This window comes from Phaenicophaeus curvirostris, chromosome 5, assembly GCF_032191515.1.
Source record: "Phaenicophaeus curvirostris isolate KB17595 chromosome 5, BPBGC_Pcur_1.0, whole genome shotgun sequence".
In the NCBI taxonomy this organism is placed as follows: domain Eukaryota; kingdom Metazoa; phylum Chordata; class Aves; order Cuculiformes; family Cuculidae; genus Phaenicophaeus; species Phaenicophaeus curvirostris.
Window position 1 is genome coordinate 45,746,252 of NC_091396.1, and position 16,606 is coordinate 45,762,857.

The 16,606-nt window shown below is 43.4% G+C and overlaps 1 protein-coding gene across 2 annotated transcripts; it reads right to left on the bottom strand.

Moving 5' to 3' along the window:
- Positions 1–1,508: 1,508 nt before the first annotated feature.
- On the bottom strand, positions 1,509–16,524 carry ALKBH1 (alkB homolog 1, histone H2A dioxygenase). 2 transcript variants are annotated; one of them, XM_069858524.1, is made up of 6 exons: positions 16,356–16,524; positions 13,327–13,435; positions 8,448–8,610; positions 4,785–4,875; positions 3,532–3,722; positions 1,509–3,017 (listed from the first exon to the last, which is right to left on the bottom strand). In XM_069858524.1, exons 1-6 carry the CDS (start codon positions 16,488–16,490, stop codon positions 2,594–2,596), a joined length of 1,113 nt encoding a protein of 370 aa, XP_069714625.1. In that variant the 5' UTR covers positions 16,491–16,524; the 3' UTR covers positions 1,509–2,593. The 2 variants fall into 2 exon arrangements, with proteins under 2 accessions (XP_069714625.1, XP_069714624.1); XM_069858523.1 differs by having other exon boundaries at positions 3,532–3,725; positions 16,356–16,522.
- Positions 16,525–16,606: the final 82 nt, after the last annotated feature.

Sequence of the window (16,606 nt, forward strand, 5' to 3'; positions counted from 1 at the left end):
CACAAGCAAATATTTGTGGTACCTATACATAGATTAAAAAAAAAAAAATCAGTGCTGGGAAAAATCCTGTGTGTCATCAGAAACCTAAACAAACGAGGTGCAATGTCACAGCCCAAGAGCTGTGTAAAATAGGTCAATGGTTCCAAATAATTCTGTTCTAGAAGGAGGATCAGCAGAGCACGTGACTGGATGCAGCCCTATTTCTCACTTTCTTCCCAGAGCTGCTGCTGCCTCTTTGAAATCATGTTCTGGAAGCACAGTCTGTAGAGCCCACAGGAGTGCTGTGGTTTGCTTATTTGTACTCCGCTCCTCTGTGGTCATAGAACCAATGCTCCTGCTAGGGTGGCAGTTCAGGAAATTCTCCCTTCCTCCAGTTGTTTCTCTGTGTGTACAGATTAGTCACCTCCATCTCCCCAGGTAATTTCCCATACGTCCACTTCTGGGTCACAGGCTTCATTTCCTGGGTGTCTGATACAGGATTACATCAGGACTGTCTTTTGCTCACAACGGCGTTAGATAACAAGCTTGAGTGCAAGTTGGGCCACTCAGCAAATTCGCAACTCAAGTCGCATCTAAACAAAAGGCTCCAATGGACCAGATACTTCCCACAACCAATTGGTATCAGTAAGTTGCAACAGTTACTACAAGTCCAAACTGCAGAGCATAAACAGTACAGTTTCTTCTCCTTGAATCACAGAAATACTTGAATTCTGATAAATGATTGCTTGTCATTTGTTACATATTTGTAGGGCGACTACAATGAAATGGAGCTGGTTTCTTCATGCCCCAAGCTGAGGTTTAAGTCCCTGGTTCTCATTTCTTATGAGAAACCAGCTCCAGTTCATGACCACCTAGTTCCTTGACGTTGTCTTCTCTCATCTTCGGTGCCAAAGATTCAAGAACAGCCAACCCACCTTCTGACTGTCAGGAAAACAAATATTGCTCTCCTCTTCACCACCTTCAGGTGCCACTAAGGGAGCTTTGTGGTTTTCTGAGATATACTTACTCAGCTTTCCCTTCTGGTGATGTAACCTCTGCACAAAAGTATTTACCCTCCAAGGGCTCAGCTGTAAATGCAGCAGGACTAGCATGCAGCAAGGACACAATTCTGGCATAAAATATCAAAACCCACATCTGATTATTTTAGACTTTAAATTACTGGAAGTCTTTGCAGTATTGTATAAGGAATTAACACATACACATGTACCTCCTACGAAACAGGCAGACCAGACACACTTTCCCCATGAGGAAAAGCTGCCACATACATATTAAATTGGACCTTGATGCTGCAGGGAACATCTCTCAAACTGCCCTACAAACCCTGAGCTGCCCATAAGCAAAGCAGCCCTACAGATATACACAGGGCTCTTCCACCAGAGGTGGCAGATGGCAGAGGCAGTAGATCCGAAAGACGTCTGGAGGGAACAGCACAAGGGATGCAGCATCATTAATACACTGAAATAACTAATGGGAGGAAAAAAAAAGAAAAGAAGAAAAAAGCCAGCCCAAAACTGATAGAGATCTTTAATTTAAAAAGCGAGTAAGTTTATTCATTGGGAAAGTGAAACAAAATACCCCAGGGATAGTGCATTCCACTCCAACAATTAAAATCGCATTAAAAAGCAGACAGGAAGGTCTGAGTCTTAAAGAGAACAGGCACAAAAGCTAGTGCTTTTCCTTGTTTCAATATATTTATCTTTGGGTGACAGAGATAGTCACTGATTAATTTTTTAGGTACCTAATTTACAACTCCATTGCCTCTACTTGCAAGTCATTCTGTTCCTTAACATTCTGTTCCATTCTGTTCCAGCTTGGGACTGGAGAACCATAATCTGCAGGCACTTTAAGAGGGGGCAGTTTTGAAGGAATAAGGACATAGGGCTCAGTCACATACTTACTGGGAGTAAACCCAGCTGGGAGCTACTAGAAATTCTAAGTACAATTGTTTCTCTCTAAAATCTGAGGTACGCAAAGTAAAGTCCAGTTCCGCTCATCAAAGCGGTTTCTGCTGTGGCTGAGGGGGTACAAGCAGGCAAAGGGAGAGCACAAGACCACAGCAAGGTCACAGCAGCTGTTGCTCAAAGGAGTTGCTCATTTTTGGTCCCTTTTGCTGTAGAGGGAATTCTCCTAGAAACACTGCAGGTAGGTCTTGCACCCACAGCATCCTGTTCTCATTCATAGTTGTAACCACCCTTCAGCTGAGCTTTACAAGCCCAATAGGATTCTGTAACACATCAGGAGATATATCTTTTGCTCGCACTTTCTGCCTAATGATTTCCAAATACTTCATGACTTGTCACCAAACAAAGCTTAAAATTCTCTGACATTCAGGTGTTTTAAAGGGAACCAAGAACAGTAAACATCTGCCAAAGAACAGCAATAGAGTTCATCTCCTGAGTCCCAGTCCAAACCTTCTTTTTCTTCTAGATTCTTTTTCTCTCCCATCCTATTTCTTACAGCAAGGAGGAGTACATTCATCCTGCAAAAGTTTATTAATCCCAGTACAGACAAGTGAGTTCTAATGTGATTACATTAGTTCCCAGTTCCACGCGGAGGTTGTCTGTCCAGTTCATGTCAGCATGATCTCCGGGTCTCAGCTGTCTGTATTTGGTTTATGTCTCTTGGTTCTGCTGTTCTCCTGATGGTGACTGTCTTCAGAGGGTGCCTGGCCCTTCCCATTTGTCCCAGATTCCTCTGGAAATTTCTGACCTTCAGCCAAAACCTGCCGAATAGTCATATTAATGCGGGAAGACTCCAAGTATTTGGCACAGACCTGCCAATCCTCATCAGAGCTGTGCTCAAGGACTGAGCCAGCAAGAAGGTCTGGAGGAAGTGCTTGGTCCAGGCATGAAGGCAAAGCTGTCCCTTCAGGGTTGGGGAGAACCCGGGGGACAGCATGGTACAGCAGACGGCTGAAGCCAGACATCACCATGATATCTCCACTGTGCATGAACATTGCTGTCGGGGCTTCCTCCCGCTTCAGGCCACCAAGTAAAAATATTGAGGATTGCCCAAAACTGGAGATGACATGAGGATGGAGAAGGAAAACAAATTCAGACAGAGAACACTTACATGTACAGTAAGAAAATATTAAGTAGCTAAGTCCACCAGATGGACTCCTAGTAACAACATTACAATGAAAACACGGAAAGCAGACTAAGAGGCCTGGTTCAAGGTAGGCAGCGTGAACAGTCACCCTGCAAAGTTTGAAGCTCTGCTGACGTACTTCATCCTTGCCTGTTGGTACCCAATTGCCCCTCCGCTGCTTTAGAACAGAATTGTGCTCTATGCAAAGAGCTCTTCCACTCCAGGCACCCCACCCCATCCATGCTATTCAAGCAGCTTTCAAAGGAAAAAAATCCTGTCCCCTTGAGCTACAGCTTCCTACTGTTAAGCTTCAGAGAGTGAAGATTATATACCCAATTAGCACATTACACCATACCAACTTCCAATAACAATATGCAATCACAGAAAAAAAAGCAGAAGGAAAAACAATCCTTCCACAACACTCAAGTACTTTCCTTGACTCACCTGAATGATAAAAGGGGCCGAGAATGGTCTAGCTCAGACTCATCTACGTGAATTCCCAGTGAAGAGTCAAAATGATAGTAGTTCAAGATCCCTGCTTGGGCTTGGAAACCTTGGAACCCACAGGCTGCAGCCACTTGTTCTGACAGGAAGGCAAGGTCTGAGGGGAAAGGAGTGTGGTGATTTGCTGAGTACTTCTGGAGGAAAGAATGAGAAAAAAAAAACAAACGACACCCAGAACATCAGAGCAGCAAATAAAAATGGCAAGAAACACTGAATAAGAACTCAGAAGTTTGGCTGATAGTCATGGAGAAGGACATTATATTTGCCTAGAAAATGACTACAGCATAGGTAGAAACACAGCAAGTTTAGGTCTCATCATTCAATTCTGGGCCTATGCTGAGATATTCAATTAATCGTGGAGTTAATAATTATATTTGGATGGCAAGCTAAGTTGGTAAGACTAGTACCTAAGGTTAGAACCAACACCCTGAGGATCTACTCGGTCACCACCTAAAGCTGCCAATGGAAAGACACCTTCTTTGAAGAATAAGACAAATGGGAATCAACTGCAAACAAACCTACATTTTCTGTCTCTCATGAGTGATTCCAAGAGGATTGGAAGGGAATAACCATGTTTTTTATTAAGGTCACCCAATAATAGGGTGACCTGGTAAAGTCAACCAAAAGCCACAAACAGATTTGGTTAAGTATCTGCAACATACTGAGATGCCCACGTATTCACTCTGTCATCCCTTCTCAGCCTCCATCTGACTCAGTCTTATGAAAAAATTTATTTTGGTCAGAAGCCCAAAAATAGCTATTAATTGGTGAGTGTGTACTATACTGGTTCAGACTCACATCAGCAGCAGTCTCTTCCTGCTCAGGCTCACCCCTCCAAAGAGAAGCAGTTGCTCAGCAGCAGCTGTCTTTGAGCACTCAAGGTCATTCTCACCTTAAATGGTTAATGACACATTTGTGACCATCCGTTTTGGTAGGGTAAAAGTGAAACCCTGAAATAGAGTCACAGGTCTAGAGCCGAGTTTATGGAAAGAAGACAGCAATGGACTTTGGCTGTTAAATCCTTCACAGTAAACTAATACATATTAAAATATTCTTATAAGCATGGTTTGTTAAAGCCCTTCCTCGGGACTGTCTTGTAGGATCATAAGCATTTTATTCCATGATACCCTCCTCTGTCGGCTGTTCTGAGTGCTTACAGCTAAGAAAAATGGAGAAGGATTCAATTTCAATACCTTAGTATCCCAATTATAATGGTAACCAAGGGTCACCCACCGCAGTTTCTCCAATAAGCTTCTGGGCTCCCGTTTACTGGAACTTTTCCTTCTGCAAAGACAAAATGGAGAGAAATAGAATATGCATTAATTTCTGAGGGGATATCTGGTAATGCAGCATACAGTGATGAGATTCATTACAACAGCCCACTAAAACCATCAAGGCTATACTTTTATTTTCAGGGCCACTATTTTTTCCTCCAAAGACCTTGCAAATTCAGTTCCTGCAATTTGTGCAATACAGCTACAGGACCTAATGCCAACTGCTGTCAGTTTGAAAGCTTGTATTTTCAACATGGTTCATAATGAGTTATCAGGGAGACAACACAACAAACTGATACAGATTCAGTAGTCAGAAAGCATGTACTGTTTGAGGGAAAGGGAAAGAACAGAATCTGTGAATATCTAAAAGCTGCAAATACAAAGTAAAAATAGTCTAGGTACCTAATGGAAAATTACAAGAAAGGAAAATGCTTCGCCTGACAGTGAAGCACATTGAGCTGCATAATACTGCAATGGGCTGTTAGTTCTACTGGTTCATACTTTTACAAGTTCTCCTTAGGAGGGACTGACTCAATGTTCAGTAAGAAGCAAGACTGTTCTAGCTATGACCTTACCCTTCCTGTAATGTCAAGAAATCAAGATCACAGGTGTTTATCCAGACTGCTATGCAGGGCAAAAAAAAGCCCCGTTCTTAAGAGACAAACCTAACACAGAGGGACTTGGTGGTCTGAAGCCACACACATATTTACCATCCTCACTTGAAGATGGTGAAGGCAGAAAGAAACCTCAGGGATGGGCTTTTACTAGGGCCTACACAAAAGTCCTTAAAAAGTTACTAAGAATATTACTGTAGTAAATCAGAGAAAAACATGTTAGCAGCAAATATAAAAAGGAAGGTACACATCTATCTTCTAGTCCACTTCTTTCAGGAATTTCAGCTTCTTCTTAAGCTAAGTCATGTGCTATGGTAAAGAAAGAAAGAAAGAAAACAGAAATGTACTCAGAACATCACGATAAACAGTAGCACCAGATGGTTGGCTCTCATTTATAGCCTCATTAGTTCAGTAAGACACGCTCTCTTTAACAAAACAGGATTCATATTTGTGCTGCCGTGGTCAAGTCCCAGCCAAGCATCTGCATTTAATGCGCGTTTCTGCCTGGACACACAGCCAGTTTCTGCCCTTCACCTACACTGTACTGTTAGCTCCTAAGCTAAACCAGGAACAAGAATAAAAGGCCAGTTTCTTTACCTTCAGTAATTTTTCATAGCTCACCGATTACTGAAGAAAGCAATCTTTCCAGTTTCCATCTTTGTCAGAGGGTAATAGCAACTGCAATTACTGTAATGCAGCGACACAGAAGCTGTCAAATACACGCTGCTTGGAACAATTTATGGAGCCTACAAGCAGGCAACACAGCATTTAGAAAACTGATAGCCCACAACTCACTCCTCTACATCTTTCAATCGATAAACTTAATTTCATAATTAAATGTTTTAGCACGTGTCTTTTGAAAGTGCCCTTTTGCTACAGTGCTAGAGTGTTTGCACAACAGAAGGAACCCTAATATGCTCAGTAGGTTCTTATTCCCAAAACTCAGTATTCTGCGTGTGATTTCACATGTGATTGCTAAGGACATAGAGTCTTAGCGTCATGTATCTGGAAATTATGAGTTCCTAGAGCTACAGCAGCAGGTATTCCTACAAGGAAGCACAGAGAAATTCTGGTACAACTGTGGTAGAAAGAGAACAAGACCAAACAGCAGAGGGGCTTTGGTCTGAAGCTCCGTTTTTTCTTTATTCACTGTTAGATAACTGCATCTATAAAAGCCCTCCACAGCCTTTCCTTATACACAAATATATCTATATATATCTATATATATATCTCACTTGTAGAGATGTTCTATCCCCTTTCATGCTTTTAATTGTCCCCAGCACTGAAGAAAATACCCTAACTCCATTTTGTGAAAACAGCACAGCATGCATTTCTAGGAACTGCATGGACTCTTCCCTACCTCGCGATTCCTGCATCCTGAAAAGAGCAGATAAGCTACGACCCAAGCATATTTATGATCTTCTCAATGCTTAAAAAGCATTAAAGTTGTGTCCAGTCTTGGAAGTAGGCCTCTTCTTAGTTAAACACACCATTTCTTCCCTCCCTGAAAGGCTCTCACTCCAGATACTAGACAACTTGGCCAGTTTGTTCCCTGTTTCCTAGGTAAAAGCACAAATACAGCAGTTTGCTCACTTGAAGACTTAAGGCAAGAGCTTAATAGAACTGCCATTGTTTCTGCCAGCCACTACTTTTCCAAACACTGTTTGGAAACACAAACTGGATTTAACTGCAAATTAACCTGTGTTCTGGTCACTCTCTGTGCACACAAGAAGTGCTGCTGGGAGAGGTCTGTCAAGCTCAAACAGAATCCCACTTCCTTTCAGCTGCAGGGCAACACGCACAAAACTTTCAAAAAACAATTTTCCATCCTCATGGAACACAAATGTACAAGTCAATATTATCAAACACAAAAAAGGCATCAGAAATTCTTTTACTAAATCTGACTGAGCCGGGAAAACACAAGTGGGGGCATAACTTCTCTCCTAGGTGCAAGTATTTTGAAGTCCTATTTTTGCTTTTGCCACTGCATATCTTGTAGATGATAAGAGGGTATTTGCGAAAAATCTCAGCATGTCAATTTTACGAATAAACTGAGGTGAAATATAAGAGTTGTCTGGTTACTCCATCCCATGATATAATTGTTGTGAAAAATGAACAATGCAATCAACAAGGTAATGATAAATACCCAAATAACTAAAACATTGTGTACTGTGAGCAGCACCTATCAGGTATGTATTTTTACAGGAGACCCTAATTTAAAAAAAAAACAATAAGATTTTAGAAGTTAGACTTTAAAACTTTCTACTTGACTTCAAAACTTGGGCAAATTCTCCATTAACTTCCAAATCAAGTAGAGGAAAGGCAGCTGCATCAGCCACAGAACTCTGAACCTGTAAGAATCTTTCAGAGTGAAGAAGATTGACATTAAAATGGTACCTTTACTCACCATCTCAGATTGGATGAAAAAAACAAACCATCCGACCAAATCAAAACAAAGAAATACTTTGGAAAATAAAAGCAGAGAAACTAGATGACTTGAGAAGTTCAGAAAAGTGCAAGTAACAGCCTTTCGGTTACAGTATACCAGGTCCAAGAGCTGACTGGGATGAAGAGCTAGTGTGAGTGGGACGTTTGGAAAGGATCCCTTTTGTTTCAGGAAAACTGAGACCTAGAGAGACCTCTTGGTTCCACTTGCAGCTGAGCTTAGCAAGCTTCCAAGCACCATGACATCAGCCAGAGTCACTATTTTACATATGACTGATGGCTTTGGAATAATTTGCTACTAGAAAATCCCGTTGTGAGGGTGAAAGCAGAGAATTTACAAGGATGTACATGAAGCCACAAAACCCCCATATTTAACTTGGTGTGTCTTACACCATCTGAATACAGCTACCATGCACACAATCTTTTTCACCTTCTCCTCCCTACTCACTTTTCTTAGACCTTTTCAAAGCTGCAACCTTCTGACTCCATTAGTTCTGACCACCAAAGGTTATAGAGGACTTACCTCAGCTGCTCCTTGCTCTGTCCCCACAGGTCAAAGGTCTTCTCAGGTGGCATGTGCAAGTCCAGGTTGCAGACGTTGGGTTTCTGGGGGTACAGCTTGAGACACTGTTTCACCCAGTGACGCTGGCAGCCCGGAAGGAAAGGGTTCAGTATGAAAATAAACCCTGACCACAGAGAAAAAGGGAAAGGACAGGGAGAAAGTATGATTAGGCATTTCCCTCTTTTTCTAAAACTAGGGCAAAGGACAGGAATCAGAGGTAGTGAAAAAACACCTTAGACATACAACCACTGACTCTGCATGTAAACTGATGAAATCTATTAACAGGTCTGAAGAGTTAAGCTAAAACCTATTGTTTTTTTCCATACAAAGAAATGGTAGCCATACGGTAGAAGGGAGGGAGGGCAGCCAATGCTGGTCCAAGTAGAAAATGACAATAAAGAACATACTTGTGGAGGGCACATTGATTATGGGTAGATAAGGAGTAAGAACTTGGACAGTCAATTACTTCGGAGTAAATCTGATTCTGAAATCATTCAGCAAAATTTTTCTCTCAAACCCTGCAAAGTTGAAGTAATTCTGATCTTGTTTTTCTAGACTTCAAACTAACCTTGTCACTGCCTCTGAACTCATACTGCCTTCTACTTCAGCGTCATGAACTGCAGAGAGCAGTCCACAGGCTGAGCAAGTCTGTAGTAAATGTGAACTGTCGTCTCCTTTGCTTCGTGCTTATTTCTAGCTAAGTCTGGTTGCATCCATCTTTGTATTTCGGTATGGTAATACTCAGAGGGGATGAAAGTCAAAGTATATCCCAAACTGCTTGTTGCTGATTGCAAATACTTTGTAGTCATTGTTAATTAACAAAACAAAATAAACACATAGCTAGTCCGCACGTTCATTTAGAAGGGCACCTCTGGCAGAGTTCAAGCAGCAGCCCCAATAGGAGGTTTAGCAGAGATGTAATGGATTGATTTGGTCTGTAACTTAACAGACAAGAGTCCTTGACATAAGATCTGCCATCAACAGGAGCGCTAACAAGATTCTTCACTGGATTTTCCTCCACAGCACTCCATGGATGTTTTCTTCCAGGCCAGGGTCAACAGTATTGATGAATGAGGTCTGATGGGAAGATGCTATTAATTTGTATTGTACCTACTCTGAGAATCAAGGCACTCTCTCAAAGACTGTCAATTCACTAAGACTCACCAACACAGAATTCACACACAAAGAGAGATAAGGATATAGGAGGAACAAAGAAAAAGGAGGTTTCAAGGTTTTGCCCTACTGAGTCTTTTTGAACTTCTCGGTCATATGAAGATAAACAGAAAAAAGTAGATGAAAAAGGAAGAAGCAATGCTAGGAGTCTCAGCAGAATAAAACTTGCCTTGTGGCCTTATGAAAGCAGTAATAAAAGCACAGAAAAAGCTTCCTGCCAGCACATCTCAAAGACCTTGCAAGATTAAATTAACTGGTTAGAAAAGAGCCTTCAGTGTATTAATAATATACCGTCATTCATTTCACTCCATTCCCTGCACCTTCAACTATGGCAGCCTTGTGATAGGTCTGGTTACACGACATTTCGTTGCCAGAAGCATTAAATTTTCTTTCTGTTGGCCTCTGCATAGAACTGAATAATAATATTGTTCCTCCAATTAACAGCTTTTGATGTGGAGTTCTCAAAGCACTTTACCACATTCATGAAATTACACTCTACAGTGAATGTATTATCTCCAGGTGTTAATGAAGGAATTGAAGCCTGGAGTTACACACACAGCTGAGAACAAGAACACAAATTTTAAGAGTCTTGTATCAGAAGCTTAGAATATGCTCATGTCTCTCCAAAAATTTCAGTCCAAACTGGTCTAAATTTACAAAAGCAAGAACAACCAAAAAGTGGGTTACTGCTGCGCTTCTGATGCCAAGAAAGGCAGAAACCCCTGAATTTCTAACAGTTAGTAGAGTTTTACTGTACAATTATACTCCAACATTCAAGTCTAATACTTCCCGGGAGAGCCAATAGTGCTAGAAATCAGTGACTTGCTCTTCTCCCTCCCATGTGTGCCAAGAAATATACTTCCATAGCAATCTTTCTGAGCTGACTAAAAAACACCACAGGCAAGCTTTGAAGGCAATACAACTAAACCTCTTGGCCTTGAAAGAGTTGGTCTGAGTGGAATGAGTAAAAGACAATTCCAGGGAGTCTGTAGACTAAAGGAATCTGCCTTGAGGAAGCAGATGCAATTCTCTTCCTGCAGCAAAATCTTGCAGCACATTAGACATTAGTTTACGCTTAGCGGAAGTAGTCTCCAGTCTTGGTCAAAGGAAGGATAAGACATGTAGATGTCTAGCAACAAGAACAACCTCTCATAAAACCAATTTGTGTTACTTACAAATCCCCAAAATCAGCATCACCCACTTCTCGCAGAACTTAGGACACTGCAAAAGAAATCCACCCAGCTTCCTTAATCTTACATTTCATTGCTTACTGTGAAGACGAACCCAAATTACTTCCCTTCCATTTGCCCACAGATAAACTAAAGAAATTCTAACTTATTTTAGGAGGCTATTGGGGCAGTTGGTATGTATAAGATACATATCTTACAGTGCTTTAGGATGTCCAGATAAAGGCAGCTGGAAAAAGATAAAATGTTATTCTTGTCCACACATGATTTGATTCTAAACAAGGGTGAGAATTTGTTAATGTATTTGCATTTCATTTTAGTGGAAGGTTTTCTTTGTCAAAGCAGAAGAAATATGCGGTTAAGCGGAACACTTGTAATCCCCCCAATGTAATTGCTAGGAAATAAGTTTAGACAGACATAAAATGACAAGTGAGATCAAACAGAGGCAGCTGTAATATGGCACGTAAGTAGAACAAAAAATTTAGAGGCAAGAAGAGGTGGAAGCCTTTCTCCTGCAGTTATTCAGTTTGCTGTGTATTAACTATGCCAGATGGGTAGCGTGGTTGCATCAGCTTCTGAAGTGCCAGGCTGGCTTCACAGCAACCCACACCAACACTGACTGCAGACATGATGAACCAAAAGAAATAAGAGATGAAAACAAAATCAAACAAACAGAAATCCCAAAATTAAGGAGGATCTGGGGAATTACAAACTCATCAGCCTTACTAAAACCATGGTAAGATTATGGAACAAACTCTCATGACAGCCATTTCCAAGCACAAGGTGGACAGAGACAGCCAGCGGGGATTTACTGAAGGCAAATGTTGTCTGACCAACCTTACTGTCTGCAACAGTGAGACGCCTAGGCAAGGGGAAAGCAGAGGATGCTGTTTACTTTGGCTTTAGCAACATTTTCTTCTTAGTCTCCTGCAGCATCACTGGAGCCAAACTGGGGGCTCATGGCGTTTATCGGTAAACTGAAAGAGTGAGCAAAAGCTGACTGGGCCACCAAGCTTAAAGAGTAGTGATTTGATGGTGTAACCAATGGCTGTTATGAGTTGTATTCTTCACATTGATCCTGGGGCCAAGACTGATAACTACACCTACATCAACAGTTGGACAAGGGGACGTTCATCCTCACTGCACTTACGGATAATGTTATACTGGGGCAGTGGTGGATATGCTGCAGGCCATTGTTGACACTAAAAGGGACATTGGCCAGCCGAAGGAATAGGCCAACAAGAATCTCTGGAAGTTCTACAGTGACAATTCTGCAGAACAACTGCATGCAACAGTACAGCCTGAGGACTGACCGACCAGGGATCAGGAGTCTTGGAAGACAAACTGAGCACGAGTCAGTAGTGCACCCCTGTGGCAAGGAAGGCTGATTGCGCACTAGCTTGTATTAGTTAAGACCTACCTAAAGGAGCGTTACAGAGAAGGTGGAGCCAGCTTCTCAGGGGGTTCATAGCAAGATTATGAGACGGAACAGTATCAAATAACACACAGGCAAATTTTGGTTAGACAAAGTGAAAAAATAATCACAGCAAGAGCGGCCAAACAGTGGCAGAGGTGCCCTGAGAGGTTGTGTAATCTTTATCCTTGGGGATAACCCAAACTCACCCATACAAAGCTCTGATCGACCTGATCTAACTTTCAACTTGACCCTGCTTTAATAGCAGAGACATGGACTGGACTTCTGGAGGTGCCTGCCAACCTAACATCTCCCTGTGATTCTACTACATGACCCGCAAACTCAAGATCCATTTCATTATTTGGAATAACCTTCTTAATGAAATTACTCTACCTTGCATAGGACAAGAGGTTCATATTCACTTATTGTACTCAGTGCTCTACACCAGCAAGCAGATGCCACACTTGAGCCCTAGAATGACTATTTCAGTCACTTATCTCATGATATATGTTGAGGGAACCATAGCCTGGAGAAGAGAAGGCTCTGAGAAGATCTTACAGCAACCTTCCAGTACCTGAAGGAGGCCTACAAGAAAGCTGGGGAGGGACTTTTTACAAAGGGATGTAGTGATAGGACTAGAGGAAATGGCTTTAAATTGGAAGGGAGAAGATTTAGACCAGACATAAGGAGGAAATTCTTTACAATGAGGGTAGTGAGGCACTGGCACAGGTTGCCCAGGGAAGTTGTGGATGCCCCATCCCTGGACGTGTCCAAGGCCAGGTTGGATGGGGCATTGAACATCCTGATCTAGTGGGAATTTTCCCTGCCTATGGCAAGGTGGTTGGAATTAGACGATCTTTAAGGTCTCTTCCAACTTAAAACATTCTATGATTCTGTTCTGACCTTCAGCTGACTTGTTTGTCCTCCCACAGTTAAAATAATATTAAATTACACTTAGGCAAACCAAAATATCTTTTTCAGGCAGAGAAAGGAGGATAAGATGGAAGATGCTTGAACCCAAAGCAACAAAGTTGTGGTTAATTTTTTTTAAATCAGAAGTACCTACCTGGATACCCATTGAGGCCATAGGCTTTCCACTGCCTAACTGGCTGTAATCCTGCTCTGTAGGCATCTTGATCACTGACTGAAGAAATACTGAGCTGTGATCTGAACACCTGGCAAAAGAAAACAGATTTTTTTTTTTTTAAACATATACAACACTTATTAAAACATAACACCAATAAGAAAGAATGCTACTATACTCCAAGGCAAGTCTCATGAAAATGCCAACTGCATCACAGAACAATTTTCTAAGCAAATGTGACCAGAACAAAGCATGCTGCTCACAGAGATGGCACATGCTCAACACAAGAATCAAGAGATGACTACAGTTGGTACAATACTTGGGAATCAGGAAAGACATCTGCCACACTTAAAACCCCGTTTTTATAGTAGAGGGAAAAAATTCTGCACTATTTATCCACTTCCACAGTACAGCCTCAATGTTATAAAACATTCTGGTAATTATCAATCTCCATTAGAGAGCAGTACTAAGTACCTATAGCACTCTATACCTTCAAAGCATGTTCCAAATATAAGTTATCACTCATGATCCCATGGGGTAGATGACCATTCTCACCTGTAATTTACAGAAGCAGCAGTACAGTGATGTAGTGGCAAAATTGTCTTATGTGAAGGACAGAAACGCTGTAAATTCTGAATACCACATGGCCATTTCTGTTTCCAAAACCAGGGTCATTAGCTCAAGGCCTAGCGATATATTTTCAATGTACTCTCTTAGGTCACAGTAACACATGTATTTAAGCTGCAATAAGCCAACACTTGCTGAAAGAGGCAAACTCATCAACTGTGTATGCACTGCGTTCCAAATTTTTTCATTGCTTAAGATTGGGAATTGCCTTAGAGAACAAAGGATAGATGCAGGTTGGTTTTGTTCTGGCTTAATTCCCCAGTCTAGCTCTCCATGTGGCTGTGCAGATGTACAAGCCTGTATAACCAAAGAGCTGGCCAGGCACAGTGAGAATGAGCAGGCAGAGACAGGCAAAATTTGGTTTACGCCAATTTAAAATGTATATGAAATGAAGGCCTACGTGCAAGCAAACAGACTCTGCAGTGATGAATGCGTAAATCAGAATCTCTGCAGGCTGACAGCTCTGGTTACAGGTCAAAATAACATGTGTGGAATCTGTGAGACATCTATAAACTAATGCTGAGTAGCAGCTTCTGGCAACGCATTCAGCTTTACCAGTTTTTCAGCACTACCAAAAGCAGCTCTGCGACCACCAGACTCGAAGAGCTCCATTTGGAGTCCTGTCTGCAGAACGTCCCCAGGAAGGATCTTCCTTTGACTAAGACTCTGGTACCTCTCTGCCTTCTCAAAATGCTTACACATCAGCTGCTGCCAGAGCTTCTGGAGAACAGGAGCCGTTTCTATGCTGAAGAATTACATGTGCTGAATTGCTTAAATAAGCCTGGTGGCAGGGGAGCTGGTGTACATCACACTTCACCAAGAGCTCAATCACTTCAAGCGCTGGAACGATAGCATCTGGGTCAACCTGCCAGGCCTCTAGCTCTTCTTAAAGCAAAAAACCACATGTTTTTAACCCGGGGGAAAGAGGAACAAAAGATGCTTGGACTAGTAAGCTATCAACTTATCTTAGAAGGTAAGAGGCATAAGAAAAATTATATGTAGAGGCGACAGATGCTTGTGATGCTTTCAAGTACTTTGAATTTCCCAGAAGGGCCATAGCACTGGAATTTTTTATTTGATAAAAGATTGCTGCAAGCTCAGGAAATGTTGAAACGTTAACAATTCCCTCGTTTAATGCTAAAGTCTTGAAAAGTTTCATATGGGTCAGGTTTTGTGTCCTGTTAACAATATCAAAATTATAGTCTGAAAAGATGGAAACGTACATATCCTAACAGAACAATAAAAAGAAAAGGCTAAGCAGCCAAGCTATGAAAAATGAGACAAAGTTTCATTTTAACTATATTCCCAACTCCGTTTTCTCATATGGAGGGAACCCCTGGTTAGCAACACTCAAACAGGTATCCGCTATCCTCTAGTGAGGTGACAAAGTGGTAGATGAGTTTCAAGAATCACTTCTCCATCACTCAGGACACAGCAAACTACTAACTTTCATCAGGGACCTGCGTGCCCCATATCCCCTCCACCAGCTGGACTTGTCCTGAGGCCGGGACACCAGGGGGACCGGGGAAGGAGAAGCTTCACCCCGGGGCCAGGGCTGCGGGGCTGATCGCGGCTGCCCGGGGCTCGGGAGGCGGCGGCGGCTCCAGCAGCGGCGCCGGCTGTTCTCCTGCACGCGTCCCTTTGCCGCCGTTAGGTGACGGTCGGGAGGTCCCTCACCGCAGCGCCGAGATCCAGTTAAACATCATTAAACGAATCGCCACCCGCAGAGGCTCGAGAGGCGGCGGCGCTCGGGAAGGGCTTTCCTAAAGGTCCCGCCCGCTGCAGCCGGATCATCGGAGAATCGTTCGGGTTGGAAGGGACCTTAAAGCCCCTCCAGTTCCAAGCCCCCTGCCCTGGGCAGGGACACCTCCCACCAGCCCAGGCTGCCCAAGGCCCCATCCAACCTGGCCTTGAACACCCCCAGGGATGGGGCAGCCACAGCTCCCCTGGGCAACCTGTGCCAGGGCCTCACCACCCTCAGAGTGAAGAAATTCTTCCTTATGCCCCTCTACAGTTTACAGCCATTCCCCCTCGTCCTATCACCACAAGCCTTTGTGAATAGTCCCTTCCCAGCTCTCCTGTAGGCCCCTTTCAGGTACTGGAAGGTCACTATAAGATCTCTTTGAAGCCTTCTCTTCTCCAGGCTGAACAACCCCAACTCTGTCAGCCTGTCCTCCTACGGGACGTGCTCCAGCCCTCGGATCATCTTTGTGGCCTCCCCTGGACCCGTTCCAGCAGTGCTCTCCAAGGTCCCTTCCAATCCAACCCATTCCCTGACTCCATGGTTTCCAGGGAGAATAATCCCGGGCAGAAGCGGCGGCTACAACGCCCCGAGCCGGGGGCCGCGCCTCCGGCCGCCGAGAAAACGGAGCGGGAGCGGTTACCTGGACCCCAGGCGCGGAGAAGTCCACCACGCCCCGCAAGTCCGACGGATCGCGTTGCCGGTAGAAGCGAAAAAGCCGGCGGAAGGCGTCCTCCCCGCCCTCCCGGGTCAGGGCCGCGGCCGCCCCCACCGACATTTTCGCCCCGGCGGGGAGGGGGCCGGGGGAGGAGGGGGCGGGGCTTTCCCGCCATTCCGGACGGGCCACGCGAGAATGGGCGGGGCTTCACAGGCTCCGCGAGGCTGGTGGGCGGG

Coding starts and splice junctions, on each gene's coding strand:
- ALKBH1 (XM_069858523.1), bottom strand. CDS start 16,490: ATGTCGGTGGGGGCGGCCGCGGCCCTGACCCGGGAGGGCGGGGAGGAC. Junction 8,611..13,326: donor TGGCCTCAATGGGTATCCAG/GTAGGTACTTCT, acceptor CTCTGTGGTCAG/GGTTTATTTTCATACTGAAC. Junction 4,876..8,447: donor CAGAGCAAGGAGCAGCTGAG/GTAAGTCCTCTA, acceptor TTGTCTTTGCAG/AAGGAAAAGTTCCAGTAAAC.